This window comes from Scaptodrosophila lebanonensis, unplaced genomic scaffold (genome assembly GCF_003285725.1).
Source record: "Scaptodrosophila lebanonensis strain 11010-0011.00,11010-0021.00 unplaced genomic scaffold, SlebRS2 tig00000129-arrow-arrow-pilon, whole genome shotgun sequence".
In the NCBI taxonomy this organism is placed as follows: Eukaryota; Metazoa; Arthropoda; class Insecta; order Diptera; family Drosophilidae; genus Scaptodrosophila; species Scaptodrosophila lebanonensis.
Window position 1 is genome coordinate 38,676 of NW_022060583.1, and position 24,044 is coordinate 62,719.

Below are 24,044 nucleotides of genomic sequence, written 5' to 3' on the forward strand. Positions count from 1 at the left end.
TTAGAATGGGCAATGGGGTTTTTATTGTGATTTGGAAGCCATTGCTAAATACATATGTGTGTGGGGAGGGGAATACTTGTATTCTGCTAATAAAAATAAAATAAAGTCAATAGGTTTTTCATCTCCAACTTAATCTCGCTCTCCCTTCTTTACAGTTTTAACCAGAGAAGAGCACAGCAACAACAACAACCAATGCCACACTTCAACGCAATATCAACATGAATGTCGAGCAACAATCAGTTGGTGCCACACAGCAGCTGCCGCCACCGCCGCCGCCCTCGCAGCTGAACACCGCTGACAGCTACGTGGGCGCGGCGGCATCATCGGCCAACGCCGCCATGGCCCAACTCCAATACGCGAATGTGGTACCGTCTAGTAGTTACATGACCATCGGAATGCCCAGCATAGCGACCATATCGACAGCCCCGCCTACTCCCCTGCTGGTCACCTCGCCCCCCTCAACGAGCACATTCAAAACGCCGCTTCTGCCGATGCCCACACTGGAGGACATCGAGGTAGCCACCGCGGTTCAGCCACCCGGCATCCTAAAGTATCCCGTATCGGTACCCGTCTCCACCATGGGCTATCCCGGCGAGTCGGCTCTCCCGAGCGGAAACAGTACGAGTAACAACTGCGGCACGCTCAAGAGTAACGCGAAGCTCTTGACTGTGGCTCCGACGCCCTCGCAACCGCCCCCACAGATGATGCCCCTGCAGCTGAGCACACCAACCCTAACGCTGACCATGCCGGCACCGCCGCCAACCTCTGTCGGCTCCACAACAGTCAGCTCGGCCGCCAATTCTAGGCCCCCAGTTCAGCAGCGCAAGGAGACGCATCAGCAGCAACAACAACAACAGCAACAGCAGCAGCGGCAGAGACAGCGCCAGGCACAGGCTCATGCAAGCGGTCGTTGGTGCGCCTGCTTCAGCTCCGAAGGTGCCACAAATGGTGCAGGTGGCGGTGGAACGGGTGGAGGTGGTGCTGCTGGTGGTGGTGGTGGTGGTGGTGGTGGTGGGAAAGCGCCACCAAGCTACGCAACCAAATCAAAGAAACGCAAACAAACGGCCCAAACAGTTTGGTCCGCATTGCTCACTAATTTGGGAATCTGCACGCTGCTGTTGGCTTACACGCTATTGGGTAAGTGTAAAGAGTGTCTGTCTGTCTGTCTGTCTGTATGTGTATGTGTGTGTGTGTGTGTGTGTGTGTGTACTTGCAACGTTGCATTTGAAACAATACGAGGGCAGAAATCGTGTGCTCGGACTAGAAAGAGTCTACCTAACCATTTGGCTACCCACCGAATCGTTCAGCAAAAAAATATCGTGCTTTTATCTATAAACTTTATAATGTGATGCAACATTTTAATATTTAATATTTTTCCATTTTATAATCAGAGCGCATATCATAAATTTTCTGAGACTAAACAAATTTTTATCTTAATGTAAGGAATGAAAATACAATTTCCTGACAAAGTTTTTTAAAACTAGCTCTTATACTTTCTGAGATCTTTGTGTTCATACAGACGGACGGACAGACGGACAGACGGACATGAATATATATACTTTGTGGGATCTGCCACGCCGTCTTCTGTGTGTTACATACATTCGCACAAAACTAGTATAACCTCGTAATTAATATTAGGGGACTTTTTTGTCGAAAAACTGCTGAAATAGAAAACTTTAATTAATAATAAATAATGCTTTAAAACCATATAAAATGATTTGAAAATGCCTCAAAAAATTTTAACATTATTAAATGCAGCATTAAATGAAATGGAATTCATTGAACATTGATTATATGTAATGGATTCGAACTAAATTCAAAATCATCTAAGCTGACAAGTTATTTAGATTTAAAATTCATCGAAGTGGAATGATATGGCCAAAAAACCATTTAATTTGCGAGTTAATAAATGAACATTGCCTTTTAATTGACAGGAGGGGCAGATAATATTTCTGTGGGCCAAAATTCCAACCAAACTATACATCTCAACTACTATATCGAAATGGCTCTGCACTTGGACTTTAGGAAACTTACGTTCATTTTAAACTGTTACTTTAAAAAGCAAATATTTTTTGTAATCTGAGACTTTTCCATAAAAACTTTTTATTTTTTACCTTTCATTGGTAAACAGGCCCTGGCTAGAGCTGCAAAAAGAATCTATTTGTTGATGAACATTTTTGCGAAAACTCGATTTAATTTTCGAGAATCGACTTATCATATAAAGTTAAATGCATACTTGAATTAGCACATCATTACTTGAAAGTGAAGCTGATAATGTATGATATTATTGAAAATGGCAATCAAATTTAATTTGTTTCACTTAAGGATACGTCTATTTTATTTTTGAAAACATTGAAAAGGATCGATGCAGTTAACATATTAAGATTAAGATTTGGCAGATCTAGCATAAGCATTCATTCTTACATTATTAACTCATAATTATTTGATATGTAGCTTTTAGTTTTTATGAAATATGAATATATTTATTTATAAACCTTATCGTAGCTTTATCAAGTATCAGGTTACTTTTAAATTATTCAATTTTCATATTGCATTTTCATATAATTAATTTTATTCAACATTTTTATTATTCTTTATTATTATTTTATATTTTTTTAAAATTATATATGTGCAGATATGTATAACCCATTTATTTAAAAATATGCTGAAAGACTATTAGGATTTAAAAATATTTATTTTTATTTTTAAGATCTGATTATATGGTATCATTGAAATTTCTTCAATCATGCGTTCTGTCACAATGGTTGTGTATTTATAAATTAAAATGTTGTTTCTTTTCACTACAATATATTTTTCCTACAATCATTTTTGTAAGTTATAATGCATTTTTGTGCTGCTGGTGTTCAAGTAAATTCGTTTGATCTTGTTATAAAATCCAAAATAATAATTGCATATATCTTTGTCGTTATTGTTATTGTTGCTGCTGCTGTCGTTGTTGTTATGCCCACGGGTTCAGTCTAATTAACACGCCGTTTCTTTGATGCAAAACTTGAATTCATTTTTTTTTTTTTTTGTTGTGGAAGTTTGTGTGTGTGTGTGTGCGTGTGTGTCAACAATATGAATTGACAATGTGTATTGTTAGGTTTTGGGGCACAGCGTGAAACGAACATGTGCCACAAACAGATATGTAAACAGATGCAGATACACATACAAAACGGCAGCTGTGCATATGTATATGTAGGTATACTGCTATATGGTTAATGGTTATGTATATGGTTAATGTATCTTGTCAAGACTTCGACGTTTAAATTACCAACAACAATGGAAACAAATGACAGCAGGAGGGAGAAGAAGAAGCAGGACAGGAAGAAGCTGAGACAGCAATGGCAGAGATGGCAGAAATGGCTGCTTCACCGCATGACAACGTGATAAATTTAATTAATCATTTAGACGCAGGCCAAAAGTAAACACAAAATGGCGGCCTTCTGTCGCAAACTTCTGTAGCATACTTATGTGCGCTCCCATATTAAAACCAAGGCATATGTATATATGTGCATACCATATGTATATGTACATATGTATGTATAGTATAGTATGTACACACGCAAGCACACACACACACACATGTACGCATACACATATGTACATACATGTGTCTATTTGTTTTATAAAAGACGACAAGCCAAAGCACAACGGCTGCGTTGACAAGCGTCAAGGACTTGAAGCGAAATATCGAGCTAAAAAGAACGGATGGGGCAGAGATCGAGAGACATGCAGAAGGCAACACATGTTTTATAAAAAGCTTTAAACAAATCGAAGTGCATGTATGTGTGTGTGTGCGTGTGTGTGTGTTTGTGTGTGTGTGTGTATTTGACAAAACACAACATTTTGCACAACAGCTGACAAAAAAAAAATAAAAAGTTTGTCAAAATATTCTTGCGTGTCTCATGCCTACTCGTGTGTCGCTTGTTGGGGCAAATCATTAAATGACATAAACAATTATTTAACTCTCGCTAGGCGACGGCGTGTGACGTCAGGACATGACAATACGACATCATGCATGCCAATGTGTATATATGTATGTGTGTGTCTGTGTCTGTGTCTGTGCATGTGTATGCTGCCTGTTGCCCATCGCTGTCATGTCATAGTCCCTGCCATTTGCCATTTGCCATTGTTCCTGTATTCTTGCCCGTTGTCGTTTCGAGTGCGCATTTTAACGCTTCAACAAAACTTTCAAGTTGCCCGACAAATTTGTAACTTTTTTGTGTGCGTTAATATGTGAGTGCGTGTGTGTTTTTGTAGCGACGCAACCGAATTGGTGGGCTGTTTAAATTATTTGCAGGCTATTATTTATTTGTAAACTATTGCAGAATTATGCTCAAACGAAACTTTAACTTAAGAGCCTGATTAAGTCGAGTAATACAAGACAAACAAAATGGCATTATTTCGAGAAAACAAGCATTTATTTATTCAGAAAATTCGATGAGCTGCAAATAAAAATCAGTCAAAAATATCAGTTAACAACCAGTCAGGAAAATTTTAAGTGAATGCTTGAAAAAATTCAAGCAAAATTCAAAGAACAATTCGATTTCAATAGGATATATAAGCTATATTGAAAAATAACCTCATGTAATCAGCATTCATTTATGGTGTTCAATTTCCTTGGGCTAGTTGTTATTCTATTATTTTGCTGTCTGATATCAAATGTCAAAGGTACCAGTCAAACAGTCCTCGAATTTCCTTAGAGTATGTGCTAGAAACACAGCCAGATTCTTTTCACTTCACAGCGTACATCCAGCACTCCAACTTACTCCTGCTCCTTGGACCACTTCATGGCTAAGCCCGCCTTGTGCCCCCTCACGCTTCATATTGCACGTTTCAGTTAAAGTTGGGTTTTATCATTGTTATACATATATACACACAGATATATATTTATACGCATGTATGTATGTATTATTTTTAACTTTGACATGTGTTGGCTTTTCCGCAACCATTTGTATACATGTATATGTGTATTTGGTGTGTCTGTCTGTGTGTGTCTGTGTGTGTGTGTAACATCAACTCATCATTCAACAACATCATTTGCAGGCCCATAATGGCTAAAGGCCCAAAGCAACAGCAGCGGGAGTGACAAAAACTTTTGGCGGCCAACAAAAGCAACAAAAAGTTTCAAAAACTTGACAAAATGGCGCGCGCACATTATAAATATGACACAGTGTATGCGTGTATGCATACATATGCACATATATACATAAATACATATGTACATGTGGATCATATGCTTATGTATACTCACATATATTACAAGTATGTCTCTGCATATCAGTTGTAACAACTACACGCAGACATTAGCAAGATGACAGACATGCGTCAAAATTAAATTTACACTGCATTAGCGCTACTACACATTTACGGTTTAATAAAAAAAAACACTAAATTATAGTTATTAACACATGGTGTTGTTCACTGCTAAAGAGCAGATAAGAACAATGGTTCCCTATTCTAAGTTTCTCACACAATTTGAATGTGCACTTTAAAATCGGAACATACAAGTATATTAGGATATGTGCAGAATTATTTTTTTAAGCTTATATTTTTGCCAAATTTGAGTACGAAATTCCAAGAGAAATCACTAAATGCGAGGTAGTAAGGAGGTGCATCAGAAAACTTACATAGGAGGAATCTGAATACCAAGTTTGGCTTGGGAAACAAATGGAAATACATATGTAGATCGACTCAATCTGCCATACTGATGAATTATATATAGTATGTGGTGTCTGCCACGCTTTCTTCTCTATGTTACAGACATTCGCTCTAAACTAAGTAATACCTTTTACCCTTGTGCAGGTATAAAATTGCTCACATTCATGACCAACTGGTATAGATATAGTCAAGAGAAGAGTGCACGAGTGGAATTTATTTTAAATAAGAGAGTAGCAGGAGGTTCGCATTAGAACTCATGATTTACTCACGCGGATAGGCTGCTTTCGTACTTTTATTTATTTCCCAAACAAGTCCCTTATAAATGCAGTTCAAATATCAAAGAATTACTTTAAATAAACAACAGTCTTAACAAAAAAATATTCAAACCATTTTAACATCAATTGATATTCATTAAAAAGAAAAAAATATTACGCAAATATTCTTCTATAATAGTGTAGGTTCAATTATTGTTTTTTTAGCTTCGTAACTACAAGTACATACATAGTTATGGATGAAAAGCAAGAGTTAATTTGTAAGCAACTATTTCTTAAAGTATTCTCGTATTATTATTGCATCAGCATGCAAATGGAGAAAGAAACATAAAAAAAATAAACACACGAATTGATAGCCTCCTCCTTTTTTGAAGTCGATTAAAAAGGACAGTCATGGCATATTTAATTGATTTACAAAAACAAATTTGCAACAATCGTGAGTATGAAAGAAAATTAAATTGTACTTTGAATGCTTAGGTATGAATGCATTGAAGGTCCAAGGACGGACCCACTTAGGATGCCTTACATATTGTAGGCTCTTTGCCAGGTCAACATTAACTATTCCAGTTCGACTATTTTAAAGAACGTAGCAAGGGTGGACCTTTGGTATTGCGTTTTGTCCTGCCAGTGCAAAAGAGATTCTGCCCTATGTTGTGCCTTCGTTTTGCTCCTGCCGGGAGCCACTTTGCCTAATTTAAGCAAAATCGACTGTGGTTGGGAAATATGAGAAATGTTGGCTCATCAATGCTCCATTATGACAAATGCTGGCACTTTGACTTTGTTTGCATGTGACCCTTGTGAAAGGACTATGCACATACAAGCGTACATATGTACATATGACTGTGTGTGTGTGTGTGTGTGAATGGGGATGTGTGTGGATGTGCCGCCCATTAACAGCGACTACATGAGCCGCTTGCGCTCTAATAAAGCAAGTCTGACCTCGCTCGAGCAGGAGAAGTGGCAGCAACCAAAGCACTGCACACAAAGTGAAAAACAGGACCAACGGACATTAGGAAGTGGACAACGGACAATAACGGACAACAGCGGACAACTGACAACACAAATGAGTTGTAGTTTGCCGCCAGCAAAGTGTCAATGTGTGTGCCTGACTGATGACGACGACGACGAGGACGAGGACGACGAGGACGCTCATTTCGTGCGGGTCACTTACTTGCAGTCTAATTCTCTCTCCAACACATGCCTTCTCTCTCTCTCACTCACTCACTCACTCACTCACACACACACACTCACTCTCTGTCTCCCCTCTCACTCTGTTTTGTGTGCTCTATTGCAGGCTCCTTCATATTTCTAACGATTGAGAACGAGGACTCGGCGCTACTCCACCAGCAACACACTCTGGCCTCCACCAAGCGCAATATGGCAGCAGGCGATGGCAGCATCTATCAACAACAGCAGCGACAGCCGCAACATCAGCAACAACTGCAGCACGGGGACAATGACACCGTGGCCGCTGCAGTGGCCTTCGCACATGGAGTTCTGCCCGAGGGCAGCTCGGCATCCAATGATTTTGTTTATGGCGAGGATGCGGCGCCACAGTTCGCCTTATCACCGGATACCTATGATGTACGACAGCGCACCATTGAGAATATCTGGGACATTACCGTGTCGCTGAACATACTCTACAAAGAGAACTGGACAAAGTAAGTAGGCGGCCACCATAAATCCGTCTCTATGTGTACATCTCTGCTTGTGTGTACACTCTAAAAACGTTTCTAAGACCCTCGAAGAAAAAGCAGTCGAAACCTACGACAGCTTAAAAGCCAGTTCTTCATTTTATTTTGCACATTATAGTAAGTGGAAATTAAGATTGTGTCTACAGTGAAGCAATCATACAATAAACATATAATATAAGCAAATAAATTAACACATATTTCAAATTAAGTTTTGTAAATTAAATACAAAATAATTCATTGCAAATAAGTATAGTACTTCTTTCCCGGAGTTAAACACATGATGGTACCTAAAATGTCAGGACAAAAGAGTCAAAATCATTATGACACTAACCAAGAAATAGGGGAAGTTAAACTTAGTAAAGAAAGGCATTCTAAGGCGTAAGAGTGCCGTCTGTCGATGCATCATCAATCCATGGAGTTATTATGGCATCCAGATTTAGGGATTGGCTGCGGCGTTGAACCAAACAGTCCAGAATAAACACTTTTACGTACTCTTTCTAGGGGGAACTGATACGTCAGGGGTTCTACGCTGCACCATGATTTGAATCTGGAGAACTTAAAGGCTTAATAGTTTAGTTAGGGCCGATTCCTCACTTAAATAAATAAATAAAAGAAAATAAATATAGATCAAGTTATAATTGTCCGCTGTTCCCATTCAAGTAAAGCTTACTGTACGAAATGTTAAAAAAAAATGAAGAAGGCATAAACACATTGTATAGCAACCCTTCAGAAAACTTAATATTTGCCGCTTTGGCATCTGCCCCAAACGGGTACTCCTGCAATGAACTAATTTTCCTACATTGTGTCTAATTGTATTTATTAGTTTGAAAACTAACGTGTTTTGAATGCTCCAAGAGCTTTCTCTATAAAGAATAAGACATTTTTAACCTGGCCTTATAAGAATACTATATTTATTAATTGAAGTAAAGAGCCTGGATTCGTTGCCAGAGTTTTACTTCCATTTATCTAGCGAATAAATGATTTAAATTATGAGGGTCTACAGAAAAACTTAGATAGCTGCTTAATGTAATAGATTAAAATATTAAAATATATGGATAGGAAATTGTGAAATTTCGAGCTCTAATTCAAACAATAATACTTTAAACAATTTTGAGTTTTGACTACTTAGATATTATGGAACAAGATCCAGAATTAGCCCTGAATCTATCAGGGAACTCCATTATTTTTATTTGCCTAACTAAACTTTTCCGTCTGGTTATCCGTTAAACTATCGGTCAATATTTGGCAATAAATCAATACATGGGAGCCACTACTAAATATTTTTTTTTTTTAAAAAAGGCAACCATTGCGCCAGCTATAAAAATATTTTTTTATTACAGCTGGAAGAGTAAGGGCTTTACATATTTCTATTAATTAACATACATTTTTTCGCTCGGTGTAAAAGCTTTTATTAACCGCTCTCCATACTTCCGCTCTCTCTCTCCCCCGCTCCCCCGCTCTCTTCCTCTCGCACATCCAGATTAGCCGCACTTGAAATTGCCAAGTTTCAAGACCAATTAATCAAGAGACTGAACGAGGATGTTATGCTGCAATTATCACACGACGATGTGGCCTCTGGCCATGGCCATGCTGCGGTGGCTGGCGGTGGGGGCGGCGGTCCTGGTGGCTCTGGCAACAATCCTGCTACGGAAGCTGTACTTCTACATACACATTTTCATCACCATCGTCTGGGTGGCGGTGGCGGACCGCCTCACGAGTGGAATTTTGCCAAAGCGTTTTTGTATTCGCTGACCGTTCTGACCACAATTGGTAAGTGCCGTGCAGTAGTCGCATGCTCTACATACATACATACGTACATATGTATAGTACGTACTCGTATGTAGGTAGGTTTGTATATACTCGTATGACCCTCTTTATGTGCCCGTGTATGTGTCCCATAAATTTTATGCCCCATGAACGGAAATTTGTTTTACGCCAAGTGCGATGCTCCTTACATTTATATCAGAGGCCATAGCACGGGTTCAAGTCGTGTCACGGCGTGCCACATGTCATGCGGCTGCACTCATCTGTCACGGCTGTGTGGCTGCCCCGCAGTTGCACTCAGAGCAGGCGCACTTTATTACTTAACTGGACTTGTTCAATGTTTTAAAAGGTAGTGTGCCCCAAGAAAAGTCTGATATATGTACGTCGCCTATGTGGGTATATACTCACACATCTGCATTACATAAGTATGCACAGATATGCCTCAAGAACATCAAAATTCTCTAAGTACATAAATAAATTATAATGGACCACAGTCCACAGCTAAAAGACTATGAAGTGCTGAGCTTTTGAGTCCTTTAACGCTTACAAAATTGTCAGCAGTAAAGATAACACTAGGAATGTAGAAATAAATAATTCTGGTCGCGTAAATCTTTAGAAAGAAATTACGCAATCTGAAGTCGACCACACATTCGTTATTGAAGCACTATTTCTTATTAAAATGGAACAGAGTTGGACTTGTTGTAGTTGTTCTGATGATCATAAATTATTATTTTAATACATCGTGCAATATTTAATCAAGATAGTGTCTATACAGTTATAATTCACTGACTACTAGTGGGTACATGAATGAAAATATTAAAAATCAAATCAATATACTCGTACACACAAAAAGCTTAAAATAAATGTTGTCCTGGGAAACCAGCAAAGAAACAAGTTGCATTTCAACAACAAAAAATATGATCCACTGTCTTGCTTCGCCGAAACAACAAAAAAACAGCGAGAGCGAATTCACCACTTGTGGGGCTAGAAGAAGAGCAACAATTTAATATGCGAGTCGATAGAAGGCTCTAGTTCGGCTGGCGCAAGGCCCTAACAATGCAGTTGCAGCTGCATTTGCAGATCAGCCGCTGCAATGTGAGCAAGAGAGCGCAGCCAAATTATGCTGAGAGCAAGAGAGCGCTGAGAATTACAGTATGATAATGAGAGCCAGAGAGCCCTGACGCAGCCAAATTACGGTATGATATGTTTGTTGGTACAAATAGAAAGCAATAATTGGCTATGAAAGTTACATTATGTGAGGGGCGATTCAAATTTAAGGCAAACAATAATTAGATATGACAAAAAATATTAAACAAAAGTAGAAAATTATATATGTATTAGAATTATAATTATGCTTACAAAGTTTTGTTAACGTGTGTAGTTTTGGATTAATGGTATGGACAGTATTGATGAAATTATGTGGCGGGGGACGGGTGGAAAATAAATAAATTAAACTCGTTTCATTTCATCAAAGCAGACGGATACTATAGATCGATTTCTCTCATGCTCATTACGAATATATTTGTATACTTTATGGGGTCGGAGATGGTTCCTTTTCGCTCTTACATAATTTGCATGGAAAAAATAAAACTCGTGTTGCCTGGAAATTATAAGAGTCTACATACCAAATTACAAGTAGGTCTATGTGTGTTGAGCCGTTCCCGAAACCTAGCCTTTCATTCATACGTACATACATACAAGTAGAACGTGGAAACTGCAATTGGCCATTGATTGTTTTTTTTTTTAAATTCAATAACTTGAATGTGAGTCTTTTCTCATTTTCTTATACCTTTTATTAGATTTCTAAAAGCTTTTATTAGCTTACAATTACTGAAGCATATACTACCATAAGGTACAGCAGTTTGTCTAAAATTTTCACAACAATTGCAGGCAAATATTTCATTAAATATTTCCCCAAAACTTGTGCATATTTTCCAAGATTTATATTTTTGAGTGAAAGATACTTGTAGACAAGGAGTTTTGTTTGAATTTGCAATTAGTACTTGCATCTAGGGCTCGTTAACATACATAAATGCAAGGGATTAGGTCCTTGATTAATAACATTTATTCGATACAAACGTAAGTGCATTGCAAAGACGTTACATTTTATTTATGTATATAATACAAGCCATTATTTTAATTTAAAAACTGTTATTTACTGGCGCATTTCGTTGACTCAAAGGCATCTATAAATATCTGCATACTCGTATGCCTTCTAAGCGTTCATCGCAATGTATATTTTTATTGTTATATACTACAATACATATACATATACTTGTAGTATATACTCGCATGACACACTTCTACTTGTATTTAAAATACTGCTGGCAATCGTTTAAGGCTCGCTCTTCCTGCATTTCAGAATGCTGTTCTTCTTGCCTTGCTAACGTGTGCGTTTTAGTGTATATATGTGCATATGTATGTGTGTGTGTGTGTGTGTGTGTGTGTGTGTGTGCTTGTGTACTCATACTACACACATAAAAATGTTTGTAGCTTGTATTTTTGTTATGTTGTCGGTAATTTCGTAGCCCAAAACAAGCCGAAAGTCAAATATTGATAGAGCAAAATAACAAACGAAGCTATTTGCTTAGCACGAATGGCCAATCCATGCATACAACCCAAACGCACACATACACACACATCACACACACATATACCATTTGCCTGGCTGCTATTTAAGTTGGCCAAATCCGCCCCCTACTTCCTTGCTTGCCATCGAGCCACTTTCCACTTGTGAAAATGCTATAAAATAAAATTTGCAAACATTTTTTGCTGATCTTGCCAGTTCATTCCAGCCTAGACCCAACCATGTGCAAGTGGCTTGGTGAATGTTTGTGTGTGTGTGTGTGTGTGTGTGTGTGTGTATGTGTGTATGCGTGTGGATACAGTCATACCTTGACTATGGACGGTGTCAGTGTCATGTACACGTATATGAAGAGTACAGGGGGCTCTCCAGAATCTTCAAGTTCCATAAACAATTTTGATTTACTATTGATTCTAAGGAAGTTTTAATTTTCCCCACGATTAGTATCATTTAGAATGAAACCTCCGTGGAAACTATGTCTATGAAGCTTGGAAAAGTAGTTTCTATGATAGTTATAATATCCATTTATTTATGCTTATCAGACTTGCAAGCAAAGAGACAAGGGAAGGGATAGCGACGGCAAATGTGCGAACTAATTTATGATGGTAATAAAAAAAATAAATAAAATAAATAAGTATAGTATGTCCACACTTCCTTTCATACTGTTGGCGCAGATGCTGCTTTAGATTAAGATAGTTTAAGAGAATTATTTGAATTTTAGTTTAGGGCGAAAAGAGAGCGCGAGAGCGGCCGTTTGCGGACGTCGCCTCGCGCCCTTTTTTCGCCGCCTTAGGCTTAGTTTAGCATGTAAGCCTAATTTGAAGTCAGTTGTAAAATAGAACTAAATATAAGCACAATTGTCGCCAAATCGTTCGCATTTTCCGCATTAAAAAGTTAAAAGCAAGCGTCCCATTCTTTCTTTGTTTTTAATAATTTATATAAAATAATATAAATTTTCATTGGCGCCCGAGCAGGGACTTGCTTGTTTTTTTTAATTAAAAACTTTAATTTGTGCGGAACCGCGTCGGTCGTGTTGTTGTTGCTGCACTGGGGAGTGTGTGTGTTGCTGTCACGTCAACTGGATTATTGGAGGATGAGTCAAGTCGACCAAAGGGAAGTTCCTGAGCCAAAGTCGACTTCACAGGTACTGTGCTAAAGTTTGAAAGTGGAATTTAACCAGCGAATTGCTTATTTCGGCCTTCAACTTTCAACCTTTGGCACATACGTGACCATAATATAATACGGTAGATAGTTGAGCATAATTAACACAAATATAAATCGCATGTCGTACTAATATTAAATAAAAGTGAACCGCTATAGGCAATTATTTAAAGTGCCAATTTATTGTCGTTTGATTTTGTTATACATACATACATACATAAATATACATAGCCACTTTTACATACGGCATCCCCCCCCCCACGTCAATCTCAGCCAACCGTCGGCAGTTTTCGTTTGTTGCTTGCTCTCGTTGTTCTCATCAAATTCGCCGTTGTCGTTATTACATATGTAAATATATACCGACATACTCGCATACATAACATAGCTAATACATTGCTGTCGTGTTCGCGCTTAAGCTGCTGCATTTTTTGTTTGCCTGCGCTTCGCATAATACATGCATAAGAATTAGCTGTTCTGCTAACGCACACAAGGCATTTGTATTAGAATTATTCTTTTCGTTTGTCGCCACTTTCGCTGCTGCTTTCAAAAGTATTGCCTTCGACGGTCAGTCAACTGCAGTTCTTCTCGTTTTCGTTCGCACTGCTAGACGACCATCTGTTGCGCTCCCCTACACTTGCTGAGAACAGCATATTATTTTCGATTTCTCGTTTGTCACTCGACAATTTTCGTTCGATCAAAGTAAAACCTTAAATCAATATGAGTAAGGACTTGATCGAAGAACTTAAAAGGAAGCGCGAGGGCTGTATGAGGAGTATATGTCGTATGCAACGGCAATTAAAAGAAGGCTCAATTTCGTTAGAGCCAATCGAGTTAGAATGCAGGTTAGAGCTTCTAACAACTCATATAGAAACTGCAAATATATTGCAAAGCAAAATTGAAGCAAAAGATACAGAAGATGACTACCGTGAAGAGTTGGAAGAAACTTGCATTATGACCAAATCCTTATTAAAAGGCCAGCTGGAAAAACTAAGAAGAAAAAGCATCGACAATTCAAGTTCGGCAAACGGTATTGCACCGCCTACTTCAAAAAAGCCAAGGTGTCGATTGCCAGCGGTCGCTCTTCCAACTTTTAGCGGCAAGCATTCTGAATTTAAAAATTTCATGAGTCTTTTTGAAACTTTTGTTCACAATGATGACACACTGCATGATATTGAAAAATTCAATCACTTAATATCATGTTTGGCTGGTGACGCTTTAGGCACAGTTCGCGCCTTCCAAGTGACGGAAGACAATTATAGCAAAGCCCTTGAAAGTCTAAAGCGGGTGTACGATAATGACTGCCTAATATTTTTCGATAACATATCGACACTTTTCAATCTGCAAAAGATTTCCCAGCCATCTGCGTCAGCTTTGAGAAGCCTGATCGACACAGTGTCGGCCACCTATGACTCACTTCTGTCAATTGGTGACGACAAGAAAATCGCTAATGCCATTTTAATTTATTTAGTTATGGGCAAAGTCGATCCTACCACAAAAAAGAAGTGGGAAGAGCAGCTCGACTACACAACGCTCCCACTATGGCGAGATTGTGAGACTGCTCTTAACAGACGCTACCAGCATATTGTTGCTGAAGAAGCTAGTAAAGCTCAAGCGAAGGGCAGCCAGTCGAACAATAACACTCAGACTCAAAAAGTAAAAAATGCTAGCAGGATAAATCATTCGTTCGTTGCTGCCAAAAACGAACAGAATAACCTTTGTCAATTTTGCAATTCAGCTGACCATTCGATTGGCAATTGCCAGGCATATATTGCCTTGTCAGTGCAGCAAAGGTTTGACTTCGCTAAAGGTGCGCCTTTGTGCATAAACTGTCTTCGACGAGGCCACACAGTAGCGAAGTGTAAGGCAAAGAAATGTAGCGTGTGCCAACGTTCTCATCACACACTGCTACATATTTATACTGCTAGCACAAATCTTGCGTTACCACCACCCTCTCAGCCACTACATCTTCAAGATAGCTCTTCCACTTCGCATGCCATGCATGCGACTGCTTCGGATAGAATGGTTCTTGCAACAGCAGTCGTGAGCGTTAAAACGAAAAGTGGCGATTTCGTTTTAGCAAGAGCATTGTTAGATTCTGGGTCACAAGTCAACTTTGTGACTGAGGATCTAGCTCAAAAGCTACAGCTCAGACGAGAGGATACGTGTATGGTCTTGCGCGGCATTGGAGACACCAATGCGCGTGCCAAGAAAAGAATTCATACAGTGGTGAAGTCGCGTGTCAATTGTAGCGAGTTTTCCGCAGATTTTTGGATCTTGGGATCGATTTCTGGTTATCATCCCGATCAAGCGGTGAACACCAGCGGGTGGAGGGTCCCCAAAAATATTCAATTGGCCGATCCTCAATTCCATAAGCCGCAAAAAATTGATATGCTAATTGGAGCAGAGTCATTCTTCGACTTATTGTCGGTAGGCCAAATAAAGCAAGGCCCTGAGTCTCCCACATTACAAAAAACGCTTCTCGGCTGGATAGTGTCAGGCAGATGCTCTACTCAACCTACAACGAGTATAGAAGGAGCAGCGAATTTAAGTTGCCAAGAAGAACAATTACTTTCGATAGACTCAACGATACAAAAGTTTTGGTCCATTGAGGACTTGCCTAATAATTCGAAAATTCTCTCACCTGAGCAACAGCTTTGTGAACAACACTTTGTTGATAATACAAAAATCTTGTCGTCTGGTCGATTTCAGGTACGGTTACCTTTTAAATCTGACCCAAAAAATCTTGGCTCATCGTATGAAATTGCGAAACGTCGTTTTTTGTCGCTTGAAAGGAGGTTGTCAAAAGACCCTCAAATGAAAAGCATGTATCTGGAATTCATGGACGAGTATGTTTCGCTCGGTCACATGTCCTCCACGGACAACAAAATTCCAGATACTCCACACTATTTTATTCCGCATCAGTGTGTCCTGCGGCCTCAAAGCACGTCGACCAAGTTGCGTGTCGTTTTCGATGCCTCTTGCCGCACGTCCACTCAAATTGCGTTGAATGATACCTTAATGGTCGGTCCAACAATTCAGGAGGAGCTTTATTCTACGCTGCTTCGTTTTCGTTTGCGAAAGTTCGCCTTAGCGGCAGACATTAAAAAAATGTACCGTCAGGTGATGGTGCACGAAGCAGATAGAAACTATCAGCTCATAGTGTGGCGAAGAGATCCGTCTGAGTCTTTGAAAATCTTCAGGTTAAACACTGTAACGTATGGCACGTCGCCAGCTCCGTTCTTGGTGGTGCGGTGTTTAACAAGGCTGAGTGAAATGGTCCGTTCCTCACATCCAACAGCTGCTGAAGTTATTCGGAGCGACTTTTATGTCGACGATATGTTAACTGGTGCTGAAAGCGTTGAACAGCTAAAAAAGCTTCGAGCAGAAGTGTCGCACGTTCTTCAAAGTGCAGGCTTCGAATTGGCAAAGTGGTTTTCGAACTGCTCGGAACTGTCCGCATTTGATAGCACAGTTATTCCAGTAGCCACAGTCGACTCAGACCCAACCAAAACGCTCGGCGTTATGTGGTTGCCGAAGGAAGATGTATTTCAGTTCCAGTTGGAAAATTCCTTCCTAGATCTCCGCTCGACAAAACGGAACATATTATCGGTGACTGCCAGGCTTTTCGATCCTCTGGGCCTTCTTTGCCCGCTGATCACCAAAGCAAAAATGTTGCTGCAAGATTTGTGGCTACAAAAACTAGATTGGGACGAATCCATCCCTGAGAATCTTCATACAGTTTGGGACTCATTTAAGCAGAATTTGTTGAACCTCAGCGGTATTCAAGTCCCTAGATTCGTCCATACAGATACGCAGTCACCCATTCAAATACATGCGTTCGCCGATGCCTCAATGCGAGCTTATGGCGCCTGTATTTATGTTCGTGTTTCGACTGCGAATGGTTGGAAAGTGTCACTTTTGACCTCAAAATCCAAAGTAGCTCCACTCAAGACGAAAACTTTGCCTCGTCTTGAGCTGTGTGCAGCTCACCTTCTCGCAGATCTTTTTCGTCAAGTCCGCCCGTTGCTTAATTCTCCAATAGACAAGATAGTTATGTGGACTGACTCGGAAATAACGCTCCACTGGATTAAGTCGCATCCGTCGGCATGGTCAGTTTTCGTTTCAAACAGGGTTTCTCAAATCCAAGAGTGGTCCGAGAATGCAACGTGGCGACATGTCCCAACGAAATCCAACCCAGCAGACATCGTGTCCAGAGGATGTAATGTAGACGAGTTGCGTAGCTCCATTTGGTTTACAGGGCCACCCTTCCTCATGGAATCGGAAGAAAATTGGCCTGTGAATGCTCACTTCGAGCCGCCTAAAAATTCAGCTGCCCTAGAAATTCGTAAGTCTGCTGTAGTTTTACTCGCAGATCGGCAAGCCAATTATATTCTCGAAGTTATCGAAAGCTACTCGTCACATTCAAAATTGCTGAGGGTGTTCGTTTGGGTTTTTCGATTTATACAAAGGTGCAGAAAAGTCTCGAAGCCCTTTGATCCTATAGCCAAGCCAAGCGAACTCAATTTGGTATTCAACAAAATTGTTCAAGTCATCCAGAACAATGAGTTCGGTGACGAAATCGACAAGGTTCGAAAAAAGAGAACACTTAACGCTAACTTACAGCGTCTGAGTCCATTTCTACATGAGTTTAGAGAAGACGGTTTCTTGTTTTCCTTGCTGAGAGTGGGGGGAAGATTATTAAATGCTCCTATCCCGTATGAAGCCAAGTTTCCGTTGTTGCTTTCTAAAAAGTCGCAATTCATAAGATCGTACGTATCTTATTTGCATGTGTCAAATTGCCATGCTGGCCCTAGATCGCTGGTGAGCCTGCTTCGTGAGCGAGTTTGGCTGGTTAACGCTCAGGAAGTGTGTCGCCGAACAGTACGTTCGTGCATCCTCTGCTTCAAATGGAAGCCCCGGTTGGCCTCCCAAGTAATGGGAAATCTTCCGGCAGACAGGCTCCAGCCGTTCCACCCGTTCGAAGTATGTGGTGTTGATTTTTGTGGCCCTATAAGCACAACGCTCCGCATCCGTGGCAAGCCACCGTATAAGTCGTACGTGGCTCTTTTCGTTTGTTTTGCCTCGAAAGCGGTTCACTTAGAGCTTGTATCAGATCTAACCACTGATGCTTTTCTCTTGGCTTTTGAAAGGTTCGTCGGCAGGAGAGGCGTCCCTCGCAAAGTTTACTGCGACAACGCAACGAACTTCGTGGGAGCCGACAGGAAGCTGCAGGAGTTCCGAGCAAGATGGGAGAAGGAGGCAGAAGGCGTACGCGAATTCGCATCAAGAAAAGGATGCGAGTTTGCGTACATACCACCCAGAGCGCCTCACTTCGGCGGTCTATGGGAGGCAGGTGTCAAGTCTGCAAAGCACCTGTTCCTACGGACGGTGGGCAATGCGCTCCTGACCGCAGAAGAGCTCGGAACACTCCTGGCGAGCGTCGAGGCCGTGCTGAACTCTCGGCCACTGGAACCACTCAGCGCGGACCCCAGCGACGGCGAGGCGCTAACCCCGGGCCACTTTCTGATCGGGCGGCCTCTTCTGGCGACTCCAGCTCCACCGCTCCCGGACATCGACAGCCAAACCTGCTTAAGGCGATGGCGCAATGCCTCGTGTCTCAAGCACAGGTTTTGGCAGCGATGGTCCCGGGAGTACATTTCGAGCCTCCAGGTGCGAGCGAAGTGGGTTCAGGAGGAACCCAACGTCGTCGTGGGACAACTCGTCGTGGTGGCCGAAGACAACGTGCCGCCACAAAAGTGGATACTTGGCAGGGTCACCACAACTCACGCCGGGACAGACGGGAAGGTGCGGGTGGCCGACGTCGCCACGAGTAGTGGCAATCTACGGAGGGCTATTCATCGGCTGGCGCCATTGCCCGTTGAAGGACGATGTCCCTCCAAGGGGGCCGGTGTTGGCGCAGATGCTGCTTTAGATTAAGATAGTTTAAGAGAATTATTTGAATTTTAGTTTAGGGCGAAAAGAGAGCGCGAGAGCGGCCGTTTGCGGACGTCGCCTCGCGCCCTTTTTTCGCCGCCTTAGGCTTAGTTTAGCATGTAAGCCTAATTTGAAGTCAGTTGTAAAATAGAACTAAATATAAGCACAATTGTCGCCAAATCGTTCGCATTTTCCGCATTAAAAAGTTAAAAGCAAGCGTCCCATTCTTTCTTTGTTTTTAATAATTTATATAAAATAATATAAATTTTCACATACTATCTTCAAAAATTAATCAAAAATTAAAAAAAAATAATAATAATAATAATGCGCTCAGTAAAAACGTGTTTGGATTTCTACAAAAAGTGAGCTTACAGCCACAAAAGAAAATAAGCACCACTCCTTAAAACTAACAGTCCGAGAAATTGAACACATACTGAGTGTCCCAAACATACTAAATGGATTAATGGGAAAATTGAAAACTTTTCAAATCTGCATTAACAACATTTACAGGTGTCGCTTGGCTTATACTTCAAAAATCTGAGTACATAACCCAAAAGAAAACAAGATAGAATGCTACAGTCGAGCAAGCCCGACAGTAAAATAGCCTGTACTCTCCACAAAAAAGAAAAATTAAAAAAAAAAATTTTTTAAAAAAAGTAAATTATTAAAAAAAATTAATGAATTAATTAATTAAATTAAATTAGAATATATGTTTATGTTTAGTTTTAACAGCATACATTTACATCATGTACCTATGCGTGTTTATATGCGTGTATGTATGCAGCACAAAGTTGAACCAAAGCAGCAACAACAACAACAGCTGCGGGCAGCGCTGCCGACAGAGCTGCAGGCAGCGCATGAGCAGCGATTTTACTTATGGCTATAACTTTCTTCAGAATTGACCTATCATGATGAAATTTGGCACACGGACACATTAGTACTAACTGGATGTACATACCAAAATTGATTTCAAAATTCCGAGAATTACGGAAGTTATAAGAAAAAACACGAATTGCGGGGGAGTGGGGGGGTGCATCGAAAAAAAACTCAAACTCGTACTTTCTCGGTCTTAGGAGAATATGGAAACCAAGTTTGGTTATTCTAGCTCTTATACTTTCTGAGATCCTTGCGTTCATACGGACAGACGGACAGACAGACGGACAGACGGACAGACGGACAGACGGACGGACGGACAAGGCTATATCGACTCGGCTTCTCATCCTGATCAAGAATATATATACTTTGTGGGGTCTGCCACGCCTCCTTCTGTGTGTTACATACATGCGCACAAAACTAGTATAGCCTTTCACCCTTTGGGTACAGGCTATAAAAAACAGTTTGTTAAGTTCAAAAATCTTGAAGGAAGTCTTACAACTTTTTTAAGAATGGATAGTTTTCAAAATGTTCCTGAATAGTGCGCAACTTAATCATTCAATTCAAAAAACAATCTTGAAACAGCTTTATTCTCGGTCAGTAAAGTATCTAACATCAACAAGAAGGAAATCATATTTTTGCTAGTTTGTCATCTTTTACGAAAATAAGGAAATAACCAATTTCACAAACACGGTTTCACTAAATTGTTCACTATTTTCTGCTTCGATAGGTAGTTAAAAAAAATGATCGATTTAAGAACAATGCATTCATAAAGTTTTCAAATCTTTAAACTACTAGTTCGATTCCAACAAAGTGTTTTTAAGAACTTAAGCAAAAGTTTACTTAAACTTATGTTTATCTTAACTTATGTTTACATATGGTAAATTTTTGTTGTATTTTCGAAAATGGTTTTCTTTGATTTGAGAGTTTTTTTTTAAGAAAGTATTTTTTGAACTACCTACGGTTATAAACACCTTCATTTCTTATGATGGTATGAAATTTTGTTATAATTTATCAGACTCAAGGCCGGCATTGGGTATCTTTTGATAACCAACTATGTATGAACAGGAAAGGACTAAATCTTTTTCAATCAGCTCATCAGCCATTTAGTCTCAGTTAAAACTAGTTGGGAATTTCTAGCCACTTCTTTTCCAAATTATGAAAAATATTTCATGTTTAAGAGCCACTTGGCTTTAGTTATTGCGACATACATAACTAATTGGGTAAGCCTTTAAAGGTGTGAATCATCATCTATCATCATCTATGGCGTATATACTTGTATTAGAAAGACAATCTATCTTATTGACTTCAGTTTCAGTCGCGGAGAGTCTACTGTACAGCTGTAGTGCCAACTACTTGCCACGGAATTCAATGTAGTGGGCGTTGGGGGCGTGGTGGGCGTAGTCACTCGGGCCCTCGTTTGTCCCATGCACATTTGTATTAACATGACTTCCTGCACCGTATTATTATTGTTATTATTGTTTTGTGGGTTCTGGCAGGGCACGCTTCACATTGCCATCAGGCTGGCTCTGAATCAACCACGTCCATCTATGCTCCGACCATTGTCCTTGTTCTGTTTGTTGGCCTGTCGTCTTATTATGGGCACGTCACTTGAGTACTCAGCCTGGCGGGTAGCAACAGCACCCAACAATATGATTATTATTATTGACACCCGACCGACTAAGCCACTTCGCTATATCTGCTATAGAAAGTAAGTGTGTGTGTGTGTGTGTGTGTGTGTGTGTGTGTGCAACATTCCCGACCCTGTGCACATGCCCCATGATTGTCTGGGGCATAAATGAGAATTTATAGACGTACGCTTCCGATTTTCTCGAACTGCTGCTAAGCTTCTGACCTTCTAAGTTGGTGAGCTACTGAGCTACTGAGCTTCCGAGCCGCTGAGCTGTTGAGCTTGTCGTGTGCGACCCCCTCCCCCTAGCTTCAGCTCCCTCCGCTCGGCTCCCCCATTCTCTTTCTGTAACATACAGTTACTTTTATCTTCTTTTTTTTTTGAAAATGCAACGGGCGCTATAATTTGACGGCAATCCCTGGACGGCAATAAGACAAGTAATTTAGTTGCGAAATAATTTTAAATTTCATTTTCCATTTTGCCCATAGAACACTGCTCGCCCTGCGATGCTCACTATCATCAGTGGCACATCTACTCTAAATTTCTGGGGCCCATCTATGGGATTTGTTTGTCAGATGCTGTGCGACAACGATTTCATTTTATGCGGACATTTCGTGTTATGTGTTTTTTGTGGGCCTGAAAATGCGCATAACCAATGCTCCAAACCAGGCCAAACCATACTTTCTGCCATTAACTGTTTGTTTGGTTTTAGTTTTCGTTTTTTTTTTCATCCTTTAGATGCATATGGAGTAATGTACAAAGCTCAAAATAGGCCTATCATCTATTAATTTAACATTCATTTAGTGAGGAAACATATGTGGCGCGTCAAGGAAAAACTTCTAGCAACTGGCGATTGTTTTTATGCTTATTTAAATATATTAGCCAATGCAATGGGAATAGAAATCGCAGATAAATATATGAAGAATGTTACCAAGCCTTGAATTGAATATTCGACAAATTAGAACAGCAATATTTATTTCAAATTACAAGTAGTAAGGAAAAACTTCCAAGAACTGGCGATTGTTTTTATGTTTTTTTAAATATATTAGCCAATGCAACGGGAATAGAAATCGCAGATAAATATATGAAGAATGTTACCAAGCCTTGAATTGAATATTCAACAAATAAGAACTGCAATATTTATATTTTATTAGTTAAAAATGTAATACAAAATATTATACAAGTATGTGAATGCAATGCCACTGCTCTTGAACTACATATTGCACCGATTTTGATCAAATATCAGTTCATGTTGAGGCTTTCTACAAAACCCGCATCATAGCTATAACATAGGGTCTGTCACCTGTCTTTCCTTCTGATAAATACATTCTGGGTTTCTCAATCTTTCAATTTACGGATACAGGATATAAAGATTTCATAGATCTAATCTCAATCAGCACTTACCACGAAATTTCTCAGTTGACTAGCCAGGCAGCTAAATAGTAGAAATACTACATAATTACTTAATTAAATGCTTGGATTACAATTTGGGAACATTTTAACCTACTATGCCTGTTCGTTTACCTCTTCCATTTATTTCCTTAAAAGTGTTTTTAATTCAACTTTTCTTTACTGAAGGAAGTATTGAACTGAAAGAGTTCTGTATTGCGCTAGTCCTGTCTAAAAACACGGACCCTTAGTGCAAGTTTTTAGACTAGACTCTCGGTTAGATACAATTCTATGATCTCTTATGAATGCAAATATTTGGACATTTACTCAAATAGTTGTGCTGCTAATGAAAATCTTTGACTATAGTTGCGCATTTCTGACGGCGCATCAACGAAAAGGTTTTTAAATTTGACAAATATTGGATATTTTTGGATGTCCATATTATTTGAAAATGATCAATATTTGAAACAAATTCAATTCCAAAAAAAAGGTAACTTCTTTTAACGGACTCGACCAGTTAGTATTTTTGGCTATTGAAGGGGGTTATGCTATGTATTCGAAAGTCTTGCCCCTTTTTAAAATTTCTTCCCCAGATATAAACCTATACATACTTGTATATAGGAAACCTAATTCCCAAACCATAATTTGTGTTTGAACCAGGGACCGCAAATACTATCATGATTATATTGTAGTTTTTTTTTTTTTTTGTTAACTAAAAAATCATTCACTTATAGTAATTTTGAGAAAGCAAGGAATTTACGAATATCCTTTTTTAGGATTATCTATCCATTTCCAGCATGATTTAAAAAATGTAATTTTTATTTATTCTCTCAACATTTAGTGATTAGTTTTGAGTTTAATTTTACAACTGAGCTGAAAGCCCTGGCAGCTAGTGCTCCAAATTTAAGTAGGTTAAGAATTAATTGTTAACCTTCTCTTTTATAAATAAATAAAATTATTTATTGTTTATTTTATATTTTAATTAATTAATTAATGAAATTAATTTGATTTTTGTAATTTTTTTGTGGTACAGGGTATTTAAGAGGTGAGCCCGCTCGACTTCTTGTTTTTATAATAAT

General features: G+C 39.5%; 1 protein-coding gene across 1 annotated transcript in view; it reads left to right on the top strand.

The window, feature by feature from the left end:
* Positions 1-218: 218 nt before the first annotated feature.
* The window catches only part of LOC115628935, a 30,485-nt gene continuing 6,659 nt past the window's right edge, over positions 219-24,044 (top strand). The window contains exons 1-3 of the mRNA XM_030525207.1: positions 219-1,137; positions 7,231-7,597; positions 9,111-9,400. Coding sequence (XP_030381067.1) covers positions 219-1,137; positions 7,231-7,597; positions 9,111-9,400 — 1,576 coding nt within the window. The remainder of the gene's footprint in view (positions 1,138-7,230; positions 7,598-9,110; positions 9,401-24,044) is intronic.